This window comes from Drosophila kikkawai, chromosome 2R (genome assembly GCF_030179895.1).
Source record: "Drosophila kikkawai strain 14028-0561.14 chromosome 2R, DkikHiC1v2, whole genome shotgun sequence".
In the NCBI taxonomy this organism is placed as follows: Eukaryota; Metazoa; Arthropoda; class Insecta; order Diptera; family Drosophilidae; genus Drosophila; species Drosophila kikkawai.
This window is the reverse complement of record NC_091729.1, coordinates 12,271,488-12,293,248: the sequence shown is the minus strand read 5'-3', so window position 1 is coordinate 12,293,248 and position 21,761 is coordinate 12,271,488. Positions and strand designations below refer to the sequence as shown.

At 46.5% G+C, this 21,761-nt stretch overlaps 9 protein-coding genes across 10 annotated transcripts; 5 read left to right on the top strand and 4 right to left on the bottom strand.

Moving 5' to 3' along the window:
* Nucleotides 1-16: 16 nt before the first annotated feature.
* On the top strand, nt 17-921 carry RpL31 (ribosomal protein L31). The gene is made up of 3 exons (XM_017171691.3): nt 17-138; nt 370-629; nt 698-921. Exons 2-3 carry the CDS (start codon nt 406-408, stop codon nt 846-848), a joined length of 375 nt encoding a protein of 124 aa, XP_017027180.1. The 5' UTR covers nt 17-138; nt 370-405; the 3' UTR covers nt 849-921.
* On the bottom strand, nt 873-12,783 carry clos (closca). Its single transcript, XM_017171674.3, has 13 exons — nt 12,447-12,783; nt 10,456-11,300; nt 10,223-10,397; nt 9,998-10,164; nt 9,876-9,941; nt 9,081-9,815; nt 7,931-9,020; nt 7,489-7,874; nt 7,235-7,434; nt 5,951-6,714; nt 5,714-5,890; nt 1,324-1,747; nt 873-1,266 (listed from the first exon to the last, which is right to left on the bottom strand). The coding sequence occupies exons 1-13, from the start codon at nt 12,658-12,660 to the stop codon at nt 954-956; spliced, it is 5,556 nt and encodes a 1,851-aa protein (XP_017027163.1). The 5' UTR covers nt 12,661-12,783; the 3' UTR covers nt 873-953.
* LOC108078090 (putative N(4)-(beta-N-acetylglucosaminyl)-L-asparaginase GG24090) lies at nt 2,015-3,462 on the top strand. Its single transcript, XM_017171682.3, has 2 exons — nt 2,015-2,234; nt 2,290-3,462. The coding sequence occupies exons 1-2, from the start codon at nt 2,122-2,124 to the stop codon at nt 3,419-3,421; spliced, it is 1,245 nt and encodes a 414-aa protein (XP_017027171.1). The 5' UTR covers nt 2,015-2,121; the 3' UTR covers nt 3,422-3,462.
* On the top strand, nt 3,742-5,719 carry Map60 (Microtubule-associated protein 60). The gene is made up of 2 exons (XM_017171681.3): nt 3,742-4,211; nt 4,270-5,719. The coding sequence occupies exons 1-2, from the start codon at nt 3,940-3,942 to the stop codon at nt 5,333-5,335; spliced, it is 1,338 nt and encodes a 445-aa protein (XP_017027170.1). The 5' UTR covers nt 3,742-3,939; the 3' UTR covers nt 5,336-5,719.
* Nucleotides 6,858-20,311, top strand: LOC108078093 (alpha-tocopherol transfer protein-like). Of its 2 annotated transcripts, none has more exons than XM_017171685.2 (4): nt 6,858-6,988; nt 18,946-19,257; nt 19,318-19,684; nt 19,744-20,311. In XM_017171685.2, exons 2-4 carry the CDS (start codon nt 18,959-18,961, stop codon nt 20,002-20,004), a joined length of 927 nt encoding a protein of 308 aa, XP_017027174.1. In that variant the 5' UTR covers nt 6,858-6,988; nt 18,946-18,958; the 3' UTR covers nt 20,005-20,311. The 2 variants fall into 2 exon arrangements, with proteins under 2 accessions (XP_017027174.1, XP_017027175.1); XM_017171686.3 differs by lacking the exon at nt 6,858-6,988 and adding an exon at nt 15,955-16,101.
* Nucleotides 6,885-12,418, top strand: LOC108078095 (RWD domain-containing protein 2B). The gene is made up of 2 exons (XM_017171689.2): nt 6,885-6,988; nt 11,514-12,418. Exon 2 carries the CDS (start codon nt 11,516-11,518, stop codon nt 12,377-12,379), a length of 864 nt encoding a protein of 287 aa, XP_017027178.1. The 5' UTR covers nt 6,885-6,988; nt 11,514-11,515; the 3' UTR covers nt 12,380-12,418.
* Nucleotides 12,884-14,262, bottom strand: LOC108077927 (galanin receptor type 1). Its single transcript, XM_070284796.1, has 2 exons — nt 13,502-14,262; nt 12,884-13,441 (listed from the first exon to the last, which is right to left on the bottom strand). Exons 1-2 carry the CDS (start codon nt 14,186-14,188, stop codon nt 12,884-12,886), a joined length of 1,245 nt encoding a protein of 414 aa, XP_070140897.1. The 5' UTR covers nt 14,189-14,262.
* On the bottom strand, nt 14,405-15,759 carry LOC108078094 (alpha-tocopherol transfer protein-like). The gene is made up of 3 exons (XM_017171688.3): nt 15,432-15,759; nt 15,005-15,377; nt 14,405-14,728 (listed from the first exon to the last, which is right to left on the bottom strand). The coding sequence occupies exons 1-3, from the start codon at nt 15,728-15,730 to the stop codon at nt 14,474-14,476; spliced, it is 927 nt and encodes a 308-aa protein (XP_017027177.1). The 5' UTR covers nt 15,731-15,759; the 3' UTR covers nt 14,405-14,473.
* Nucleotides 16,269-18,949, bottom strand: LOC108078092 (alpha-tocopherol transfer protein). The gene is made up of 4 exons (XM_017171684.3): nt 18,681-18,949; nt 17,446-18,223; nt 17,017-17,389; nt 16,269-16,604 (listed from the first exon to the last, which is right to left on the bottom strand). Exons 2-4 carry the CDS (start codon nt 17,745-17,747, stop codon nt 16,350-16,352), a joined length of 930 nt encoding a protein of 309 aa, XP_017027173.1. The 5' UTR covers nt 17,748-18,223; nt 18,681-18,949; the 3' UTR covers nt 16,269-16,349.
* Nucleotides 20,312-21,761: the final 1,450 nt, after the last annotated feature.

Here is a 21,761-nt window from a genome sequence, read left to right as displayed (position 1 = left end):
CGATAGTTTTAATAAATCGATGTTTTGCCGCCAGCGTGACCATTCGTTCTCTCTCTCAATACCGATTTTTATAATCTGATCTGGTCACACCTACGACCTCTTCTTCTTTCTTTTTCGTAGCTTTTCATATCCGGAGAGGTTCGTAATTTCGGTTTTCTGAATTTAATCGAAAAACATCCGATTTTCGCACGAACAATATGCAATTCGCCGGCTGGCACTATGTTACCCATCGAAAATACTGCAAATTTACATGTACATTTTACCCAAAGATCGACTTTCTGTGTGATTTTCGGCGGTCGAAAGTTCCCTCGATTAGATTGTTGTTTACGTTGTGAATGTTTTATTAATTGGACACTTTCAACCTTGCAGGACAGTGAATAGCACCGTTGCGGCCTAACCAGCACAATGACTAAGACCAAGGGCGAGAAAATCAACAAATCGGCGATCAACGAAGTTGTGACCCGCGAGTGCACCATCCACTTGGCCAAGCGTGTCCACAACATCGGCTTCAAGAAGCGCGCTCCCCGCGCCATCAAGGAGATCCGCAAGTTCGCTGAGCGGGAGATGGGCACCACCGATGTGAGGATCGACACCCGTCTGAACAAGCACATCTGGTCCAAGGGTATCAGGTGCGTACAAACATACATACGTTAGGCTCTTGGTGGCATTGTTCCTAATCCCTATACTTTTCTTTCAGGTCCACCCCATTCCGCGTCCGTGTGCGTCTGGCGCGCCGTCGCAACGACGATGAGGACTCTCCCAACAAGCTGTACACATACGTCACCTACGTACCGGTGTCTACGTTCAAGAACTTGCAGACGGAGAACGTCGAGTCCAGCGACGACTAAGCAGCGTAATTGAAGGCCCATAAACACGGTTAATAAAAAGTAAATTTTTATTTAGAAAAAAACAACAAAACAAGTGTTAACGAATCAATGTGAACTATAAGTGACCTAAAGTGTGGTAAACTGCGGTTGTACCAAGTATACTGATTCGGCCGTGGCCACAGACAGCAGTTGCAGCTTATTGACGGGCAGCTGGAGCACGTCCAAAGATTGAGCCTCAAGCAGGACACTATCGCCGAGGATTTTCTGGAATCCTGCGGCTCCGCGATGCTGGTAAATGGTGAGCGGTTGATGTGGTTGATTGGAAACGCACAGCAGCAGATCCTCGGACTCTGGCAAGTGCATAAAGCGCACTTTTCGCGCCTGATGGGTGTCTTGAAGCTCCAAGACTTGATCTAGCTGAAAGTCGTCGCTGTGGAACCTGTGGAATGATTCAGATCAGTTTAATAACTATTTAGGTGCGCTCAATGATCCTTACCTGTAAATCCGAATCTCTGCTGAAGCCACTATCGCCAAGAAACCGCTCTCCATACCGGGTCCACGTTGCATCAGCGTCATGTGCTCCACCTGCTGCCCGTCCAGAAGGCTCCTCACCAAAGAGTAATTGCCGTTGCTCCATTTCCATAGCTCCACAGCCTTTGAGGTTCTCAGCAGAATGGACGTATCATCTGAATCATTGGCCACTGCTAGCAACTGTTTGGCATTTCGTCTGGCAATTATAATGGCTTTTCGGCTATTGTTGTGCTTGTCCAGGCATTCGATTACCATGTTCTCCGCTTCTTGAAGCCCCACACATTGGAATGTGAACAGGCTAAGCTGTAGTCTCTTTATCGCAGAGAATGAGTCGTCCTGTGGAATTCGCTCCGAGTCTTGCTTACGAAGCTGTGGCAGTGTTGACAAGCCTGTAAAAACAATTTATTTGTATTAAAAATATGCAGCTATGGGATACTCTCCTAAAATAATGAAAGTGAAATTCTCTAGGTGAGGCTGAGTATTTATTGCTTTAAGTTTGTATAAATTATTGTAAATTTATACAGAAAAATACAGAATACAGTAATACACTGGTCTCTGCAAACTTTTAATAGAAAAAAAAATACAAGTTTAGTGACAAAGTCAGTAGAGACTGTTCAAGAGTATATATCAAAACAACAGAACAAAACAGATAAGAAAACAACTGAGGTTAGCCTGCCAAAAGCATTTAAAGGCAGTAATCGGCCTCTCATTTTTCAGTTTGCAAAAGACAAAGCACTGCGGAGTACATATCCACGTATTTACAATGAAACTGTACGCAGCAGGATGCATTTGGGTATTCTGCCTGGCGTTCACCGCCTCTCCCGGCCGAGCGCAGTGGACAAAGTCGGCCAAGCCAACGCTAGCCACCATTCTCACGTGAGCTTAGAAAGAGTTTTCAACTGGATTTTTCCACTAACAAAGAAATCGACAGAACTACCAGCATGACCAGTACGACCAGCAAGCCCACTTCCGTTCAGCCCGTTGCTGACCAGCATCCCGTTGCTAATCCGCTTCCCGTTGCTGCCCCGCATCCTGTTGTTGAACTGCTGCCCATGGTGATCAACACCTGGAACTTTACACCCGCCAATGCGTTTGCCTGGCGAATCCTGAAGCAGAGCAAGGGAGGTCTTCGGCAGACGCGCAACGCCGTGGTTGAAGGCTGCTCCAAGTGCGAGAAGTTACAGTGCGACCGGACCGTTGGCTATGGCGGTTCCCCCGACGAGATGGGCGAGACCACATTGGATGCCATGGTTATGGATGGCAGCACAATGGATGTGGGAGCGGTGGCCGGCTTGCGGCGCATCAAGGACGCCGTAAAGGTGGCCAGAAGTGTACTGGAGCATACGCAGCACACCATGTTGGTGGGCGACGCAGCCTCAAACTTTGCCAATGCCATGGGATTCAAGTCAGAGTCCTTGACCACGCCCGAATCCAAGGACATATGGCTGCAGTGGACAGCGGAGAACTGTCAGCCCAACTTCTGGCGAAGCGTGCACCCCGATCCCAGGGTTTCCTGTGGGCCGTACAGTCCCCAGCCGTCGCCCCTGACCCGCTGGAAGGAGGATCGAGCCCGGACCGAGTACGAGATTGGGCGCAAGAACCACGACACCATCGGTATGATCGCCATTGATGTGGAGAGCAATATTCATGCGGCCACGTCCACCAATGGGGCGCGTCACAAGATTCCCGGACGCGTTGGCGACTCGCCAATACCGGGAGCCGGTGCCTACGCTGATAATGAGGTGGGTGCCGCAGTGGCCACTGGAGATGGCGATATAATGATGCGGTTCCTGCCCTCCCTCCTCGCTGTGGAGGCCATGAGGCAAGGAAAGAGTCCGGCGGCAGCCGCCGAAGTAGGCATCCGGCGGATCTTAAAGCATTACAAGGAATTCATGGGCGCCGTGATAGCCGTGGATCGCCTGGGAAATTATGCCGCTGCCTGCTACGGACTGAAGGAGTTCCCCTTTGTGGTCAGCAGTCCGGCAAAGCCGGATAACCAAACGCGTTTGGAAAAGGTTAAATGCATACCGCCGCAGGAAATAGTGACTATAGTACCTTTGTAATTAAGCGGAAAAAGGCAAGCAATAAAACTAATTTAATTTTATATTTATTTACTCTACATCAGTGTTGGATAACGGTGTGAACAATTAAATATCAAAAATAGGGTTACACTAAAAAAAAAAATAATTGCTTTTTCAGAGAGTTACACAACGATTTAATTTTACATGTTTGTTTACTGTATTCTTAAAAAACATATATAATTGCCAAGACACACCTACACCTATTAGTTTAAATATCATATAATTGATTATGAATAATTTTAGTGTTTTAAGTGACCTTTACAACCTTGTCTCTACTGTACTCAGGCACGGCATTTGTGGTATTTTCGCGTCGCACGGTCACATTTTCCGCCAAATCGGCGTCTGTATCAGCAAAGCGAAAGGTGCAAAACGGAGGACGAAAACCAAGCGAAAAAAGGCGGCTGCAACAAACAATATTTCTCGTTGTTCGTCGTGTAAATAAAACAGCCTTCAAGATTAATAGGAACGAGCAACCAGCGGGCCGCAAGTCGCTGACGAAGATGGCAATTCAGTTGGATAAGATTCTTGCGCATATCGCCAAAGAGAAGGCCCTGCATCCCAACAATGGCGGCTCGACCAAGCAGGAGCAGGAGGAGGCTTGGGCCAGGATCGGACGCCTCAACAAGCTCTCCGTGCACGAGTCGCGCTCCATCTTTATCGTGCTGCAGAAGAAGTATGAGCAGGAGAAGCTAAAGGGCAACTCGGCGTGGAAGCTCTTTGGCCTGATGGACCAGATCCACCAGGAGCCCAAGGTGTCAATCAAGGAGGAGGAGTAAGTGCTTGGCGATTTGCTTAGCTGGCAGATGGTTATAACTTTCTCTATTTTTCAGCGAGCAAGGAGCCATGGACGAGGTGGAAGAGTACGAAATGCTGGAGGTTCAGGAGCAGGAGGAGGAAGAGGAACATCCAGACAACATACCGTTCGGACAGCCGGCCAACTCCACGGGCTCGGCCTCTTCCGACGGCGAGAGCCCCACAAAGTCGCACGGCACCAGCTCGCCCGAGAAAGAGGAGCGCTTGCCCACCAAGCCTATTGTGGACACACCGCGTCCGGCTTTCGAGGAGAAGAAGCTGCTCAACACGCTGGCCAACAACACTCCGCGAGCCACGACAAACAGCTCGGTTTCCGCCGCCGCTGCTGTACTCCAAAAGAAGGGCATCACCGTAAAGAAGACTCCTAGCTCGGCTGTGGCTGGACAGAAATCCATACCAGGGCAACCGCCACATAGCAGTGGCCTCAGGTCGGCCTCACGTACTACCATTCAGTTGCCCGATTCCCTTAAGCGCAAGCTCTCCGAGGAATACCCTTTGCCCACACAAAAGAAGCAGCCAAAGACGACCAGTCCCAAACAGGTTGCTCCGCCAGCTCCAGCTCCCCTTCCGCCAAGTGTCAGCGTTTCAGAGGCTGTGCCGAATGCCAGCGTGGTGCACACAACCACCGCCCAGCTGATGCAAGTGAAGAAGGAACGCGAGAGCAACCAGACTCCGCCGCCAGGCATTAATATCATCACCATTCCGTCGTCTCAGCAAATAAATGGCGGTGGTGTCGGTGGACCCACATCGTCGACGGCCGCCACTGTTGCCTCCACTTCGGTGGCTTCCACCAATGGCTTTTCGCCGCACATTGACGATCTGGACTTTAAGAACGACATCATCTTCGATTCGAAGCTAAATGCCGCCACCTCCAACACACCTGAGATTATCAACTTTGGCAATTTTGACAATATGCTGCCGCCGACCTTCTTCAAGAATCTGTGCAACTCGTCGCGCCACGAATCCCTTGGTCTGTACGTGGCCAATGTGATGAACCGACTGTCGTCGCGGGCCTCCGCCAAGCTGGAGCTGAGCATCTTGCGGGCCATCCTCGATGCGCACACCGACGAGATGGAGCATTAGCTTAGCAAAAGCTTAAGATTAATTCAAATCTAGGCAACCCTTGATGATTACTCAGCTTACACATTACACATTAGACGAACTTTAATGGTAGTTATGTAGTCCTGCTTATACAGTTTCCCGAAATCGCTGCGTTACTGTGTATTTGTGTTTAAAACATCTGTGTTGTGGCGCCACACAACGTATTTGAAATCTGTTCTGCTCAATATGATCGGTCATATTGGGTTTCGAATGGATCTAAAGCTGACTCTGCGGATGCCGCCACAACGCAGTATATTTTAAATATAGTTGTAGGTTTAATCCTAATTTTTAATTAAAATTCCCATGTGTCACTTCATTTTAAAATATATGTTCATATGCAAATAAAGCTACATAACTTACTTGAAACGGTCACGAATCGGTGTTTATCCGGATGCCAGGCATAGGAGATAACTTTGTTGGAATCCCTCTCGCTGATGGCCAGTATATCATGGCTTCCGGAGGGATATACCTGAAGATGATCCACGTTATGGGGTAGCTGCTGCACTAGGGCAAAGTTCTCCAGGACTTTCGGGGGCTCTGTGGCGTAAGTTAAACGGTTTTCATTCGATATAATAATTAAATATTAACTTTACTTACTAGCCAATCTATTCTTCACAGCATCCACGTTTTCCTGCAGCTGCTGGAAATCTACAGAATTCGAGTCCACCTCCCGTTTCCTTTTGAAATATTTATCCGACGGACCTATCCCGTTCCCCAGCTCGTAATGGCCCACGGTTAGCGGCTGGGTGAAGACCAGTTGACTCTCTACGTGGAGATTCGGTCGGTTTTGAGCCTTGTTGACCAACAATTCGTTCACTGGCAGTCCATTGACAAAGTCCACTTGGAGATTCTCTACATTGTTTGTAAAGATTCGTTGCTGCTCCGGTAGACTGTTGGCCACCAACAGGGATCCCTGCATCTCTTGGTCTTTGTCGCGCAGTAGGAGTTTATCCGGATGCCAAAGAACACCATTTACGGGTCCTTTGACACGAAGATCATTGTAAAGATTGACGTTTTCCAGATGAGTTACTCCCGCTATGCTGTGATTTCCATAGATATAGGCCGCCTCGTTGATCCACTTGGCCATGGGGACCTCTGCCACCTGACTATCTGGCGTGACATAGAGGCGATTTAAACTGGCGCTATCAACGGTTTTAGGGGCCTCAAGGATCGTTGGATAAGAAGCATTATCTTTGCTAATCCTAAGAACATCTGCAGCTAAATTAAGTTGATTAACAATGACTTTGTTTAAATTTCCGGAAACTAAGGCTTCCGGCAGGGTCCATTTTCCGCTAATAGTATGGGGTCCGGCGGTTTTTAAAGAGTTTGCCACAAAATCATCAAAGTTCAAAGAAAAGTTGCTAAAGAAAATATAAAATCAAGATATATTTTTATCATTCAAAAACAATATTTGTTTATCCTTTCCTTTTTTCAAAAACAATTTCAAAATTTTAAAAATATAAATACCAAAAACTACCAAAATATAAAAATACTATCCAATTCTCGTAAATCCCCCATGGTATATTCCGACGCTGGCGTTGCGGTCACACTCGACAACAATCCAACCAATCTCCCGTAACTGCCCGACCGTAAAAAGTGCATTTAACCAAACCCAATCAGCGACCAAAATACCAGGTAATTGTGCCACCTGTCAGCCGCATCGAGTGCTTTGATAGTGCCTCTCCTACCTTGCTTACCCAATCGCGTGTTAAGTAGCAAACGTGTACAGAAATTTCACCTGCGAACACAACGCACAGCTGACTGTGCGCGTGCAGTGCCTCTCAAACTGTTAGCGCGTAAACAATTGCAAAAGTGAAACGTGATACCCCATTTACCCCTTCGTTTACTCTTTGCCCTTTGCCCTCGACCAAATGAACATACCCGGTGCTGGTGCTGGTGCCCTCCACAAGTACGGCACTGTCGCTGGCGGCATTGCCACGTAGTTCCACAACGTTCGCCGTCGGAGGCTGTGCGAACGTGACGTCATGCTGGAAGCTGAGGGGAGTTTTCACTTGCTGGCCGCGCGTCCGGCTGAGGTAGTGTCGCCTGATGTGCTCCACCTGACGCCCGTTGATGGGTCCCTGTGAAACGCAGTATTATTTACTTTGGAAGATCATAGGGTATGCATTCTTTACCTGGAACTCCAGCAGGCCTTCAAAGTTGCCCGTCTCCAGTTGGACTCCACTGAGCTCTACATCCTCATTGTCCAGCCACACTTGGTCCAAGAGATTGTCCAGCTTGTGACCATTCAGCAGTTTGTAAGTGGGGGCCGTGGAAAAGTTTACATTCTCAGCCAGAAAAGTGTCCAGATGTTGGTCATTTAAATAGTTGTTTAGCTTGTCCAAAGGATAGCCATTTAACGTGGATATATTGCACAAGTCCGAAGCCTCTAGATTGCCCTCAATGCCAACGGGAGTGGAGAGGTAACCTCCATTAGTATTCTGGTAAAGCACATCCTCCGGCACGCGCAGCCCATTTAAGAGACCCACTTGGAGCTCCGATTGCAAGAGAATGGGATTTTCTGTGGGATACATATCAAAAGTTACTTAGCCAAGAAATTTCCAAGGAAAAGCTTACCAAATCGCACTGCCTTTAGGTGCTCCGAGGCATTGAGCCTGTAGCTACGGTTGACCAGATCATCCAGGGTATAATTGTTGAGTTGCCCCTTCAGCCAAACACCTTTTTTGCTCTCCAGTGATGCCAGCTCCTGGGGAGCCGTAAAGTTCTGATCTCCCTCGGACTCCAGCCAAGAGCTGCCAAATTGAGTCGCTGGGATGCCATTTAGGGCATTGCCAAAGCTTAGAGAACTTATATTCACCGGGTGGCCAAAGTTAAAGTCACCCACGTACTTTATGTTGCCTGCCAGCTGCTGCAACTGCTGCTCCAAGTGGGTCACACTCACCTGGTTAATGGTTCCGCTGAGCCAAAGATTCTGGGCATAAATGGTGCCATTAAAATGGGGCGGCAGATGCCAGCTGTCCAGGTTTTGGCTACCATGTGCCAGGATCGAGGACAGAGGTTGGCCAAAGAGCAGCCCATTTAGGTGGAGATCCTCCAGACTCAATTCCCCAGCATCCAAGTAGCCTACAAACAGGGAGGCTTTCGATTGCTGATCCCCACTAACTTGAAGGTATTCCTCTAGCCCCAAGCCATTTAATGCTATCTGGGATGTATTCACTTGCTCCACTTCCACTCCCTGCAACTCTATTGGTGTAAAAATAGTTTGGTTGCCACTCTTGGTTAGCAAGGTTTCCGGCAGCTTCTCCACATCGATGCCATTCAGCCACTTGACTTCGCCAAAGCCCTCGCTGATCTGAAGGTTTTGGGGAAACACCTTCATACCCTCCACCACCTGCACTTCATCCACATTTAGCTTAACCAGATTCTGCAAGTCTCGGGTGTTGAGGAAGCTTAGCTCTGTATTGTTGGCCCTAAGGGGCTCCAAAAAGTTGAGATTAACATTCTCCAGGGGCTTATCCAGCCGCAAACTGCGAGCTAAGACTTCCGCTGCTGATCTTTGAGTGGGTTCATCCACCAAATCCCTCATTTGCAGCAATCTTCCAATGGTAACATCGCCATCTATTACGAAATCCCCTTGAAGTTGCAGCGGCTGATGAGTTACCTTTGCCGGTGACATGGCTCTTAGTTCAGCTCCGCTCATGGGACCCTAGAATGGATGGAACGAGACTATATATGGCTGATTTTGGAATGCCTTTAAGCTACCCACCGCAATGGTAATTGGCTCCAGAACCCGTATATTCTCGAATCTCTTTGATCCCTGAATAACCTGGGTGTAATTCGCCTGCCTAAGTAACACATCAAAGCGCTGGCGATCTACATGTATGTGATTGAGACGCTGATTGATGAGCAATCGGTTCACCTGGACGGGCTGGGCGAACTGCACATCCTGCTGAACTATAAAGTTGCCGCCATCCACTGGGATGAGGTGACCCAGCGGTCGATCACTGACCTCATTGCCGTTTATCTGTGCAGCATCGGTCTTCAGATTTGTGATCTCCGCTATGGCCTTGATGAACTGCACATCCGTGTCGCTGCGTTTTAGCGTCTGCTCCAAGAGATCTTTCCACCTAAGGCCATTCAGCCTGCCCTCCAGTTTAAGGTCTTTTACAGTCAGCTCTTCGAGAAGCGGCTTCTTTTGTTTTCTAGCTGGTTCTGTGTACTTTTCACTCACGTATACTTTGTTGGCTGTGACGGACTCGTAAACAGGGTTCTTGGTATCAACTCCATTGATACGATCTGCTTGAACGGATCCGTGCACCACCAGAGTGTCTACGATGACCTCTTCGAAATTGTGTTGCTCCTTGGTTTCTTTGACGGCTCTCTTAGCGGGATGTCTAGTGATGGCTGTGTCAGCTTTGTGTTCTATAATATCCAGAGCTTGGTTGGCCAACTGCAAGGCTTTCCAGTACTTAGGAGTCAGGTGCATGTCGTGATCCTCAAACTGCAGGTGTAATATTTTGGGATTGGGTTGCTTTTTAAAATTTTGTTTTAGTTCTCTTACCGATTTGGCTTTCACTTTTTTAATGTGCGCCGTCTGAAGTTTCTCTTGACGTTTCTTTTGCTTTACCTGCACGAGAAAAAATGGATCTCTTACTTTATGAATCTTAAGCTGACTCCGCTTACCTGTAACCTCTGTAGTAGCTCCTCTATATTCACCCGCTCCAACCGCTTTCTCTGCTCCCGAGCCCAGTCAATAATTTGCTGTCGAAGTATATTGGCATGCTCGTCCTGTTTGAACAGAGGCTGGAAGATGTTCGTCTCATTGGCGGCCATGTTTTCATTAGAAATAACTAAAATAAACTCAAATCTTTAATGGGAAACCCAAGATAACCCAAAGACACTGCTCACCTAAAAAGCTCTGTGGCCCCTCCTCATAACTTCTCATTCTGGCAACGCCGCGGCTCATGGCACCTTCTGTAAACTGAACCTTGGACTCTTCGAACCTCCAATCATTGAGGTTGAAGATCTTGACGTCCTGCTTGTTGCAGGCCACCAGGAGCAGAAACTTCTCAGACACAGAATGCTAAGAAAGAAGAGTAATTAAGGAAAAGTCATCATTTTTAATAATAATATTCCTTTACCTGAACTGGCAGAACCCGTTCCAGAGCAAAGAAACTCAGCCGCTGATAGGGCACAAACTGGCCCTTTTCAAACACATATATTACGGTGTCCGCCTCGCCGTTGGCTCCACCAATAGTGTTGCCCAGAATCAGGAAATGTCGCCTGCTAACCTCGTTCACTGGCAAACTGAAATACTTCACATCGACGGCTCCATTGCTGCGCAGTCGCTGGAAAAGCTGAAACTTCTGTGTCTTGGCGTCGTACCTAAAGATTTCCGAATGGGTGGTGGTTCGTCCCTCGGCATCCGCATAGTTGGCCACAGCCACATAGTCGGTATAGTCTACGCCAAAGGCCTCTAACCGGCGGGCATTGCTGCAGGGAATTGATCCCAGACGCTGGAAACTTCGACCCATCCACTTGAAGTAGGGACACTGTGCTGCCGAGTCAAAAGCCTGCAGAAGAGTCAGCTCCTGGCTGCTGATCCGCAGATACATGCCTCGCAGCTGGGTTCCAGAAAAGTACTGAACTGTCCGAATTCCCGTCTCCGGGGAGAGCTCGTAGATGGGGGAACCCTCGCGGGCTTGATTTACGGGCTCGGTTAGATTGTAGCTCAGGGCCACGTAGCCGCGCCCAGCAAAGGCTAGGCAGTCGAGGGCTATCGCCTTCGGTGCGGGTAGTTGGACCAGCAGTTGGTAAGCCTGGTCGGCAGGACGCCATTCATAGACGGCAAAGTGACGCACTCCAGCCACATTCTTGTGCAGGGATGTGGCATACTTGACCGTGGGCAATTGTAAGATGCAAATGTCCAAGGGAAAGGGCACGGGCACAGAGGCCACTCGGGTTAAGCCATCGAAGCTAAAGCTGGCTGTGAATTGGGTTAAAAAGGGAAGAAAATGGGAAGAAACATCATATTTAAAGCGTTTTTAGTGGTTCCAGATCCTGAATCCCTTAGATCCCTCAGTGTACATGTCATCCTCCGCTTGTTTGTTCTTTAGCCCCGCCATATCTCTGGGATAGGATCGTAAACAAAGCGCCGCCCGCTGACTAAACCAAACAATTCTCTCTAACTCTCCGTCAGCCATGGCCCAGGAGGAGCTGCTAACCTATCGCCGCTGCATTGGCCAGCAGCTGGAGGAGCTGGACTTGCTGAGCTCCATTTACTGTGCTCCCGGGGAGCTGCAGATGCTCGATGCCGGGGTCGTGGCCGATTTCAATGAGTTCCTTCAAGAGGATAAGGACAGGCCCCCCGCTGATCTAAGGTCGCATCTGGAGTACCTAGTGAAACTAAGTTTGCCCGCCAAGCAAAGCGTGGAAGTCCGAGTGGAACTACCCCATCTATATCCGCTTTTGGAGCAGGCTAGGGTCAGTGTTCACAGTCCTTTGCTGGGAAAATCCCGAGAACAGCGCCTAAAGACCGATATAGAACAATATCAGAGCGAAGAGCGGGTAGAGGATGCAGAGCCGTATATTTTCCAGCTGCTAAGTTGGCTGCAGGATCAGATCGAGGATTTAATAAAACGCCCAGCCGAAGAGTTTGTGGAGCCGCCAGAAGCCCAAGAGCCCTTAACACCAGCGGCTGTCCATCTCGAGCGCCTGTGGATCTATTCGCACCACATAAAGTCTACAGCCAAGCGGCAGGAGTTGGTACGCCAGGCCCGTCAGTTGGAGCTGACTGGCTTCAGTCGACCCGGCAAACCCGGCATCATATGCGTCGAGGGTGAACCGGAGAATGTCCAGGAGTTCTGGCGCAGCATTAAGGCTTTACGCTGGCAAAAGATCAGCATGGTGCGTACGGAGTCGCGACAGCGCAAGCGGGTATTCCAGGATTTCAGTGAACAGCTCTTTAACGCCGAGGAGGGAGTGATGAACATGGGACAGTTTATACGATTCCTTGAGGAGCATGGCGTGGGCTACATGAAGTCTGAATTGTTTGGTTTAGCTTGAGGGGAATGCGACTGGCTCTCTAAAAATTTGAATGTAAATAAACTTTGTTATTTGATTTTAAAAAAACCTTGATCAAAGAACTGAGGCACATCCGCTGCCCGTTTGTGTAGCATCGAGTCCTGATCCGAGCTGAGGTGATGAGTGGGATAGGTCTCTTCGAAATGCACTTCGAAGCTATTTCCTTGAGCAAATGCTCCCGCGAAGATTAATATAAACAATAAGCAACACATTATACATATATTTATTAAGGGGTAAACGATACCAAACGAGAAAGATAACATAAACTCTGCCACGTGTTGAAAGATTAGTTTTTACTATAAGTTAGAAATTTTCAAACGGTTCCTAAAGCTTTAGAGCAGATTTAAAATCAGCTGTTTGGGAGCTTGAACCTGATTTAAAAGGCAGCTTTTAAAAGGCCAAAAATTAGTGGTATTTTGTATGCTATAGGTTATAGAAAGCTAATTGCCTGAGAGAGATCACTATGAGTCTAAAAACACCCAAAGTCTAAATAAAACCATCTGCATCGACTTCCGGCACCTGCATATCCCCCTGATCCTCACGAATCCTCTCCGTTGAACAGGCAGTCGTTGGCCCCTCAGTGGTGAACTCCAGACTCTCACCCTTGTCGACATTCTCTGGCGACTGAGTTGTTCCTTGCGGCTTCTTCACAGATTTACCCTTCTTCATAAAGGCACAGTAGCAACAATGCTGTGATGTATCAGAACTCTTCTTCATTTTGGCCGCCTCTCTGCAGCGTCGAACCCAGGATATTTGGTAGTAGGCTCGCCTAAAGTTCTCATTGTTGAAGCCATAGATGAGCGGATTGACGGCGGCATTGAGGAACATCAGATACTGAGAGATGTACCAGAAAAGTTGCATTCCACTGCTCACTGAGATATCCTCGGCGTAGTACTTCTCCCGGAGAACTACCAGAATGGTAAAGGGTAGACGGAGCACAGCAAAAACCACGACGACAATGAATAAGGTTTTGGCCACGCTGCGTTTGTAGCTCACTTGGAGCGGGTTCTCGCGGCTCAGGACGCGCTTTTCATACCTATCGAGCTGGATTTAAGTATATATATTATAGTTAAATCGTTTATCGCTTTACTTTCTCCCACTTACCTTGTAAAATATGGCTATGTAGCAGATCAGCATTATGCCAAGTGGCAGCCACACCAGAATGGTTATAAGCACATACCAGTACTTTGGCAGAATGCTGGTGTTCTCCTTGCAATACCGCTCCGTAAAGTTCTTCCAAACTCGCACTCTATAGCCTCTGTACAAAGCCAAGGGTGATGCCAGGAGAATACCCAGAATCCAGGTGCAGACCACTACAATCTGGGCTCCTCTAACAGTCAGGCGGGTCTCCATGGGCAGCACTATGGCCGTGAGACGGTCGTAGCTGACCACCGAGAGATTGAGTACGGCTGTGATAAGGAAAACCACCACCAGGAATCCCTCTAGCTTGCAGCCAACGCAGCCCAGCTGGTAGTTCTGATAGAAGTCGTTCACCATAAACATAGCCGGGCAGATGGCCAGCGTTAGCAGGTCGGCCACAGCCATGTTGGCAATAATTAGGTTAGTGGGCGATCTCAAGGATCGATTGGCGGCTATCAGATACACCATGGTGAAGTTTCCATACAGACCAAAGGCAATTAGGGGCAGGAAAGTGATGATTTTCCAGGTGATTTCGCCATTAGGCTTATGCAGCCAGATGCGTTCCTCGGGAAAGTCCCACTTGCTAAAGTCAAACTGAAGGAGGGGACTAATACTGTTACTAACTTCATCGCTGGACGAGAATGTGGCCATGTTGCTGGCTTCCTGCTCCGTTGGCTTCCGCAGAGGAACTGCCTTTGCCTGGAGCAAATTGACATGACCGAAAACTGATCCCACATAAGTCGACTTTGCTGATTGACAAAGCCATTAACAGGTGTCACAGATAGTAACCGCTAAAAGCTAATGGAATTGCGATTTAACCATCTGTTGCGTCTCTCTCTGCGATTCTCATGAGTTCAAGTAAGCGTGTTTTAGACATGCATTTCGGGCATTTAATTGAGACTGTTTTCTTTAATTATAAAACTGAATTTGAACCTCCTAATCAATGTCCAGCTTGCGGAACGAGCCCTCAATCCCGAAAATGGAGTCTGCGTCCACACGTTGTCCCGGCCGCAGTTGCTCATTCACTCCGTACTGTGAGTCTTCGGCAAAATATTCCTTGTAGCTTAGAAATTGTTTTTCAGCCTCCGCCAGGATATCCGAAATACAACCATTGCTGCCTCCGTACTCCTTTGGCAGATATTCCAGTGGTATCACCTTACTAAATTCCTCCAGGTTCTTGAAAAAGTAAAACTGTGGAAGGAAAGGAAAAAGGATTAGTCATCTTCCATGCAGTAGGAGAGGTAGATAAACCTGTCAGGTAGATAGTGACGCTGATATATCGTTCATTCCTGGACGTGTTTTCCTGTAATCTTTTTATTATTTACATGGAAAACCGATCTTAGTCAATATTTTTCCAACGCATTACACTTTTCTAAAGTTCATGGTTTTGATTTCTCAGTATGTTGGCAGATGATGCCAACTATCTTCCTGATAATGTGGTAATCTTTCTCACTATTCGACACTTACCCTTTGCTGGAGCTTGCTGGGCATGAGGCTCTTAGCCAGACTCATTAAAGCCATTCCTTCCTTGGGACAGTTAATCAGGTAGACGCCCTTTAAGCGGGAGGGTTGTGCCTTGTCAAGGAAAACACCCACCCTTTTGAGAAGTTTCAAGTCGACTTGAGCCAGGAAGCTGAAGCTCACTTTGGCCATGTCATTGATCTCAATATACCCGCTTATATTGCTGTTGTCGTCCTCGCTGATGGCCTGTTCCAAAGTCATAGTCCAGTAGCGGAAGAAGTCCACTAACTTGAACTGCTTGGGATCAAACCTATCATAGTTTGTAATCTGAATACGAGGGCCTCCGGGTCCCCAAGGCTTGGGCAGTCGTAGATAGGTGCTTGAAGCGATATTTTTGGAACATATTAAATCTTTGAAGCTCACCTCAACTTACCCCGTTTGCAATATGGCCAAGTTTTTGTCATCCACCACTCGGTTGCCAAAGAGCTCCGGCATCAGCGTCTTGATGGTATAAAAGTGATCCAACTTGGACTTGGCCTTCTCCAGGCTGAATTTGCAGCCTCGCAGAAACCCTATCAGAAACTGGGCATCCTGCCGTGCCTTCAGATAAGGCTGCTTGGCCAGCCAATCCCGCAGAGCCTCCAAATCGGCGGCCACTCGCTCCTCCACCTCGTTCAGCTCTGCTGCGGCAATGCGACGGAGCTCGTTGTTTATAGGACGCAAATTGGGCATTATGGCTTAGTGGGAGTTGGATGGATATTAACCGCTTTACTTTAGAACAAGCCACGTTTCCAAGCGGAAACGTGACCGTGAAATGCTAATTTGGTGCTGCTTGGAGCTCTTCCTCTCCCTCGTTGAGATGCATATACGGATCGAATCCATTTTGCAGTCTACAGATTTTAAAATGTGCTCAACATAAATATTTAGATATGCAATAGTCGAGACTATATTTTAAATTTAAACTGAACGGTTGTAAGTTAATTTGTCTCGGTATTTATTGGCTTAATCTAGTTTTAGCGAGCTTAAAGCGCATTGTTATAAAAACTATTCTGCTGGATTCAGGGCTCAATTCTAGCTGCACCCAGTGAATATTTAAGATAAAGGTAATGCTTTAAGTGCTTATAGATTAGTCGGAAGACTATTTGCAAAGTTTCATTCAGATAGCTTTAAAACTAAGGGATTTGTTTGCGTAGAAACGGACAGACGTACAAAATAGTTAACGCTGCCACCCTTCTACCGGTAATTCTCATGATTTTAAGTAAGTGTTTTCAGGCACTATATCTGGCTTTTAATTGAGACTATTCTCCTCATTTCAATACATTTAAAAAATTTAATTTAAATCCTTGTTCCACTAGTCAATGTCAAGCTTGCGGAACGAGCCTTCCACTCCGAAAATGGAGTCCGCGTCCACTCGTTTCCCCGGTCGTAGCCGCTCATCCACTCCGTATTGTGAGTCCTCTGCAAAATATTCCTTGTAGGATAACAATTGCTTTTCAGCCTCCGCCTGGATGTCAGCAATGCGTCCGTTACTGCCTCCGTACTCCTCTGGCAGATATTCAATTGGTATCACCTGGCTCAATTGCTCCAGATTTTTGTACACGTGAAACTGTAAAGAAAACAAAAGCGTTAGTCATCCATCCATCCAAACGTGAAAAAAGATAAAGCCAACGTGTTGATAGTGACTGCCTGATATATCTTTCTTTCCTGACGCTTTGCCTTTATGTATTTCTCTGTGGAACGCTTCAACGATAAGAGCCCATGTGCTCAGGCAACTGACCTTAGTCACTTTTTTTTCACCCGTTGCACTTCTCAAAAGTTAATTGCTTTGATTTATGAAATATTAATTAATATAGTTCAAGGGTGAGAGAGCGACAATAGAGCTCTTCAGAGCTGTTATCATCTCCCAACCAGACTGCCTGATAATCACCGTGAAGTGGCCGATAAGGGGGCGAAAATAAATTAGCAAAAGCGTCTCCAACTATCCGACGGGCTATTCATAGCTACTATTCGACACTCACCCGTTGCTGGAGCTTGCTGGGCATGAGGCTCTTGGCCAGATTCAGTAGCGCCACCCCTTCCTTGGGGCAGTTGATCAGGTGGACTCCCTTTAAGCGGGTGGGCTGAGCCTTCTCCGCGAAAACGCCCATCCTTTTGATGAGCGTAAAGTCGAGTTGAGCCAGGAAGCTCAGGCTCAGTTTGGCCATGTCGATGATCTCGACATACCCGCTGATGTTGCTGTTGTCATCCTCGCGAATGGCCTGTTCCGACATCATAGTCTGGTAGCGGAAGAGGTCCAGCAGCTTGAACTGCTTGGGATCGAATTTCTCATAGTTTGTGAGCTGAAGTCGTGGGCCGCCGGGTCCCCAGGGCTTGGGCAGACGTACATAGGTTCTGGCAGAGAGTTTGTTGATGAATCTTTGAACATTTTAGCAGCCACCTTAACTTACCCCGTTCGCAGCAGGGTCAAGTTTTTTTCATCTACTCCTCGACTGCCAAAGAGTTCCGGCATTAGTGTTTTGATGGTGTAAAAGTGATCCAACTTGGACTTGGTCTTCTCCAGGCTGAATTTGCAGCCTCGCAAAAATCCAACCAGAAACTGGTCATCCTGCCGGGCCTTCAGATAAGGCTGCTTGGCCAGCCAATCCCGCAGAGCTGCCAGATCAGCGGGCACTCGCTCCTCCACCTCGTTCAGCTCCTCTGCGGCAATGCTACGAAGCTCGGGGCTCAACGGACGCAAATCGGGCATCATGGCTGGGAAGTCGTTGGCTTCGTGGCAGCTGGATGGCTACTAACCGCTTTACCTAATCACTCGCCTGCCCCAATCCCAAGCCGAAACGTAACCGTCAAATGCTAATCTGCTGGCACTTTATGGCCGTTCGTTTGGACTGATAGTGGCCGCTCCCGCCGCTCTCTCTGTGTCTCTCTTGGCCGGATGCCCCATCTGATCCAAAGTGGGGGTGGGTGAAGTCTCTCGCCGGGAGATAAGATTGCGAAGCGCCTGCATCGGTGGCGAATATATGAGTGTGCAGCTGCTGCTACTTATTTTGGGGAGCGTTTTGGGGTTCGAACCACGCCATAGTTCAAACAGTCTATATCTTATCGTCGGATCGGGAAAGCACAGTTGGTTGGAGTTACCCAATTAAGGGTATTTAGTGTTCATTTCTTTTTTCTTTTCAAGTGGTTTTATTTTTGTCATGGCACTATTTAACATTTTCCTCTGAGACTCTATTAAATAAGGATATTTTGTGTATAATTTAAGATCAGGAAAAATTCTCTGTTACTCTTATATTAATTAGTATGTTCTTGGTGATATTAACATCAATTTGAAAAGAGAGAGATAGAGAGAGAGAACTGAACAAAGCCGAAAGATCTGAAGAACCTTTGCTTTCTTTTGTACTAAAATTCCCAAGTCAGGATTCATGGCGCAAGTAGAAGTCAGCGGAAACCAGAAATGTACCTTTTTTTAGACCATTTTCTGTAACATAATGATGTTTTATACCTTTAATAATATTTAATTGGTATCAATTTTTAGTACCTTAAGATTAACTCCTAATCCCTAGCAATTTGTACAGTTTTAAGGTCAACTAGACCTAGCCACATATGTAGCTATCATATCTGTAAAACATTTCTATTTGTGTTTGTCACTATCGCCCACTGATAAAGCTGCAAAATGTTTGCTCACTGTGAGTTTGCCAGATGTGGGAGGAAGCCTTTTGCTGGGTTCTTTCGTACCAATGTGCGCTTCGTCGTTATCGAGAGGGCTCTCACTCCGAATCGGAATCAATATACCCCTATGGACAGTCTCAGTCCAGGCAGGCAACGACATTTCGTTTAGTCGTGTAGTCGCACCTGGCTAGGGCACACACACAGACATCTCTCTTGCCTCGAGCGACACCCGCTGGCAACCTTTGGCATCGTCTCTCTTCAAAATTTCGATCGTTTTGCAGATCCCCTGTGACCATGGCCAATATACGACCGCTGGTGCCGGAGCTGGCCGAGGTGGCTCGAACGCAGCTAAACGAGGTGGATTCCGAGGTGGTGGTGAAGATCGAGGCTCTGCGCACCTGGATCAATGAGGTAGACTACCTTACGGCACGAACCGACGACCAGTTCCTGGTGGCCTTCCTGCGCTTCTGCCGCTGGGACTTGGAGGAGGCCAAGAAGCGGCTGCTCTTCTACTACACATACAAGACCAAGGAGCGTGAGCTACTAAAGAGTCGCCTGGTGGACGATAAGCTGCTCGAACTGACCCGTTCAGGGTGAGTTATATGTCCTTGTTAACTGTTCTCTGGATACTAATTTTAGAATCCTTTTTATAGAATCTTCGCCACATTACCAAACCCCATTGGCCCTGGCGGCCCCCGCATCCATTTCACACGCATGGGCCACATCGAGACTTCCAAGTACAGCGTCAGCGACATTTTCCGCTTCCATGCCTTCCGCGCCGAAATCGAGATCAACACGGACGACAACTGGAATATTGCCGGTGTGGTGGAGATTCTTGATTTTACCAAAATTCCCTACTCCCTGCTGCTGCAGTTCGATGCCGGCATGTTCAGGAGGATGAATGCCTTTTTGGAGCATGGCTTACCCACGAATTTAGTGGCCACCCACATCGTGAACGCCTCTAGGGAAACGCAGTTTGTCTTGGGTTTGGTGCGGAATGTGATGAAACAGAAGGAACTGGTAAGTAGGAGATGCTCAGCTATTCACTCGAGCAACTAACTCTCTATTGCCTTCTTTAGTTGCACATTCACCCGAATCTGGACTCCCTGAAAAAGGCCATCGGCCAGGAGTATCTTCCTGCCGAAATGGGCGGCAATAATGGCACACTGCCTGATGCCATGTCGCGGTACGAGAACCAGTTAAACAGCTTTGGTGATTACTTCAAGGAGGACGAGCAATACGGCGTTGACGAGAAGCTGCGGGAGGCGAGCGAGGCAGCAGCTCCTGTGGCCACCAGCGCGTCCACCCAGGGCACCTTTCGGAAGCTAAACATTGATTGAGGCGGGAAGGGGAAGCCGGGAAGTTAGTTGTATATTCTGATGCACATCCTATATATACGCCCCTCACACACACACACAGCCCTCTATATATATATATATATACACTGGATTGTATAGACACTACAGCGCTATAGCGATCATTGGTCATAGCAGAACCTGATATTTTATAAATGAAACCATGAGAAAGCAACATCGAAACTAAAAGCAAATTGAACAATATTATAAACAAGTGCACACTAAAAACTAAAAACACAAAAAGGAAGAAAAAAAGAAAATGAAACGCCATCAAATGGCACAAAAAACCTCACATTATTGTCGATTATAATTTATTGTTGTCCTTATCAACGCACATATACTATTTACATACACGCATACTTAAACACATTCTAACGTCCGATCGTGGGAGGTGTATATAGCCCGCACACGATCTATCCTATCCCATGATCCCATAACGCATTTTCATGACGAAATCGTCAACGTCTTCTACTCGCGTGCTAAGTTGTTGTTGGCTTTTATTTTATACATACATACGGTACTTGAATATATATATATTTTTTCGATAATTTTCTTTGTTAGTTTAAGTGTCGTTTCTACTAATTTTTGATACTAGTTTACACATATACAGGCATCTATATTTATAGATAAATACATGCATAGTTAAATGAAAATAACTAAAGTTGCAAATGACAGTGTATTGTAGAGTCAGAGTCCCATGTTGAGTGCGTTAATAAATTTAAAGCGAATTTGTTTAAATGTCGGTACAAGTAAAACAAAAATGATGTATTACTTTGGGGGGTTCCAGTTTTTTATTTTTCTTTTTTCTACCAAGGCAATAAGCTTTATCTGAGTTCCAGATAAAGGCCATGATATCAAATGTCCGGTTGGTTAATTGATAAGTTAAGACCATTAAATACTTTAGGTGAGTTTGGGTTCACATATAAGAAATATAATGGATGAAGGAAACTTTCTTGTACAATAGTTACTTTTGCAATAGTTTTATAAATTTGAAAATATTTTTATAACCTCCCATTTGGATTTACTAGCTGAAAAGAGATATTTTGTGCTGCTTAAATTTTAAACTCTTAAATGATATCACAAGTCGACAAAATTTGAAAAAATCGCAGAACCAAAAGCCGGAATATACTTTCCCAGTAGGTATTTGAGATATTCCTTCCTTAAAGTACTCCAAATACGGGTTTTGGGTACTTTTGTGGTGCTGTAAATTCAACTTTTCATAACCTTCGTTACGTTATCATAGTGTAGTGTTATTTTACTTTAAAATCAGTAAAAACAAGAAAGAAAGCTAACTTTGGCCAGCCAAAGTTTGTATACCCTTTCAGGTAACAATTGAAATATATCATAACTAAGCCAAAAATGCATTAATTTCGATTCGGGAAGCAGTTTTGTGTTAGTTTTTATTAATTTAAAAAACTGCATACCAAATTTAAAATTTTAAGAAATCAAAATTTTTGGCCATTTTTGAAAATTTTAATGATGTAACCCCTTATCAAATTTCGCAAAAATGGCCAAAAAATCGATTTCTTCCGGACATGCCTAGAAAGATTCCCCTGTTGATGCTGATCAAGAATATATATGGTTTATGGGGTCGGAAATGATTCCTTGACTTAGAAAAATATTATTTTGTATTATAAAATCTGATTTTTTATATTAAAAAAGTCTTGATTTTTTTAAATTAAAAATATCAAAACTCGTCCAAAAGAGCATTAATTGTAAATCGGAAAACAGTTCTGTGCAAG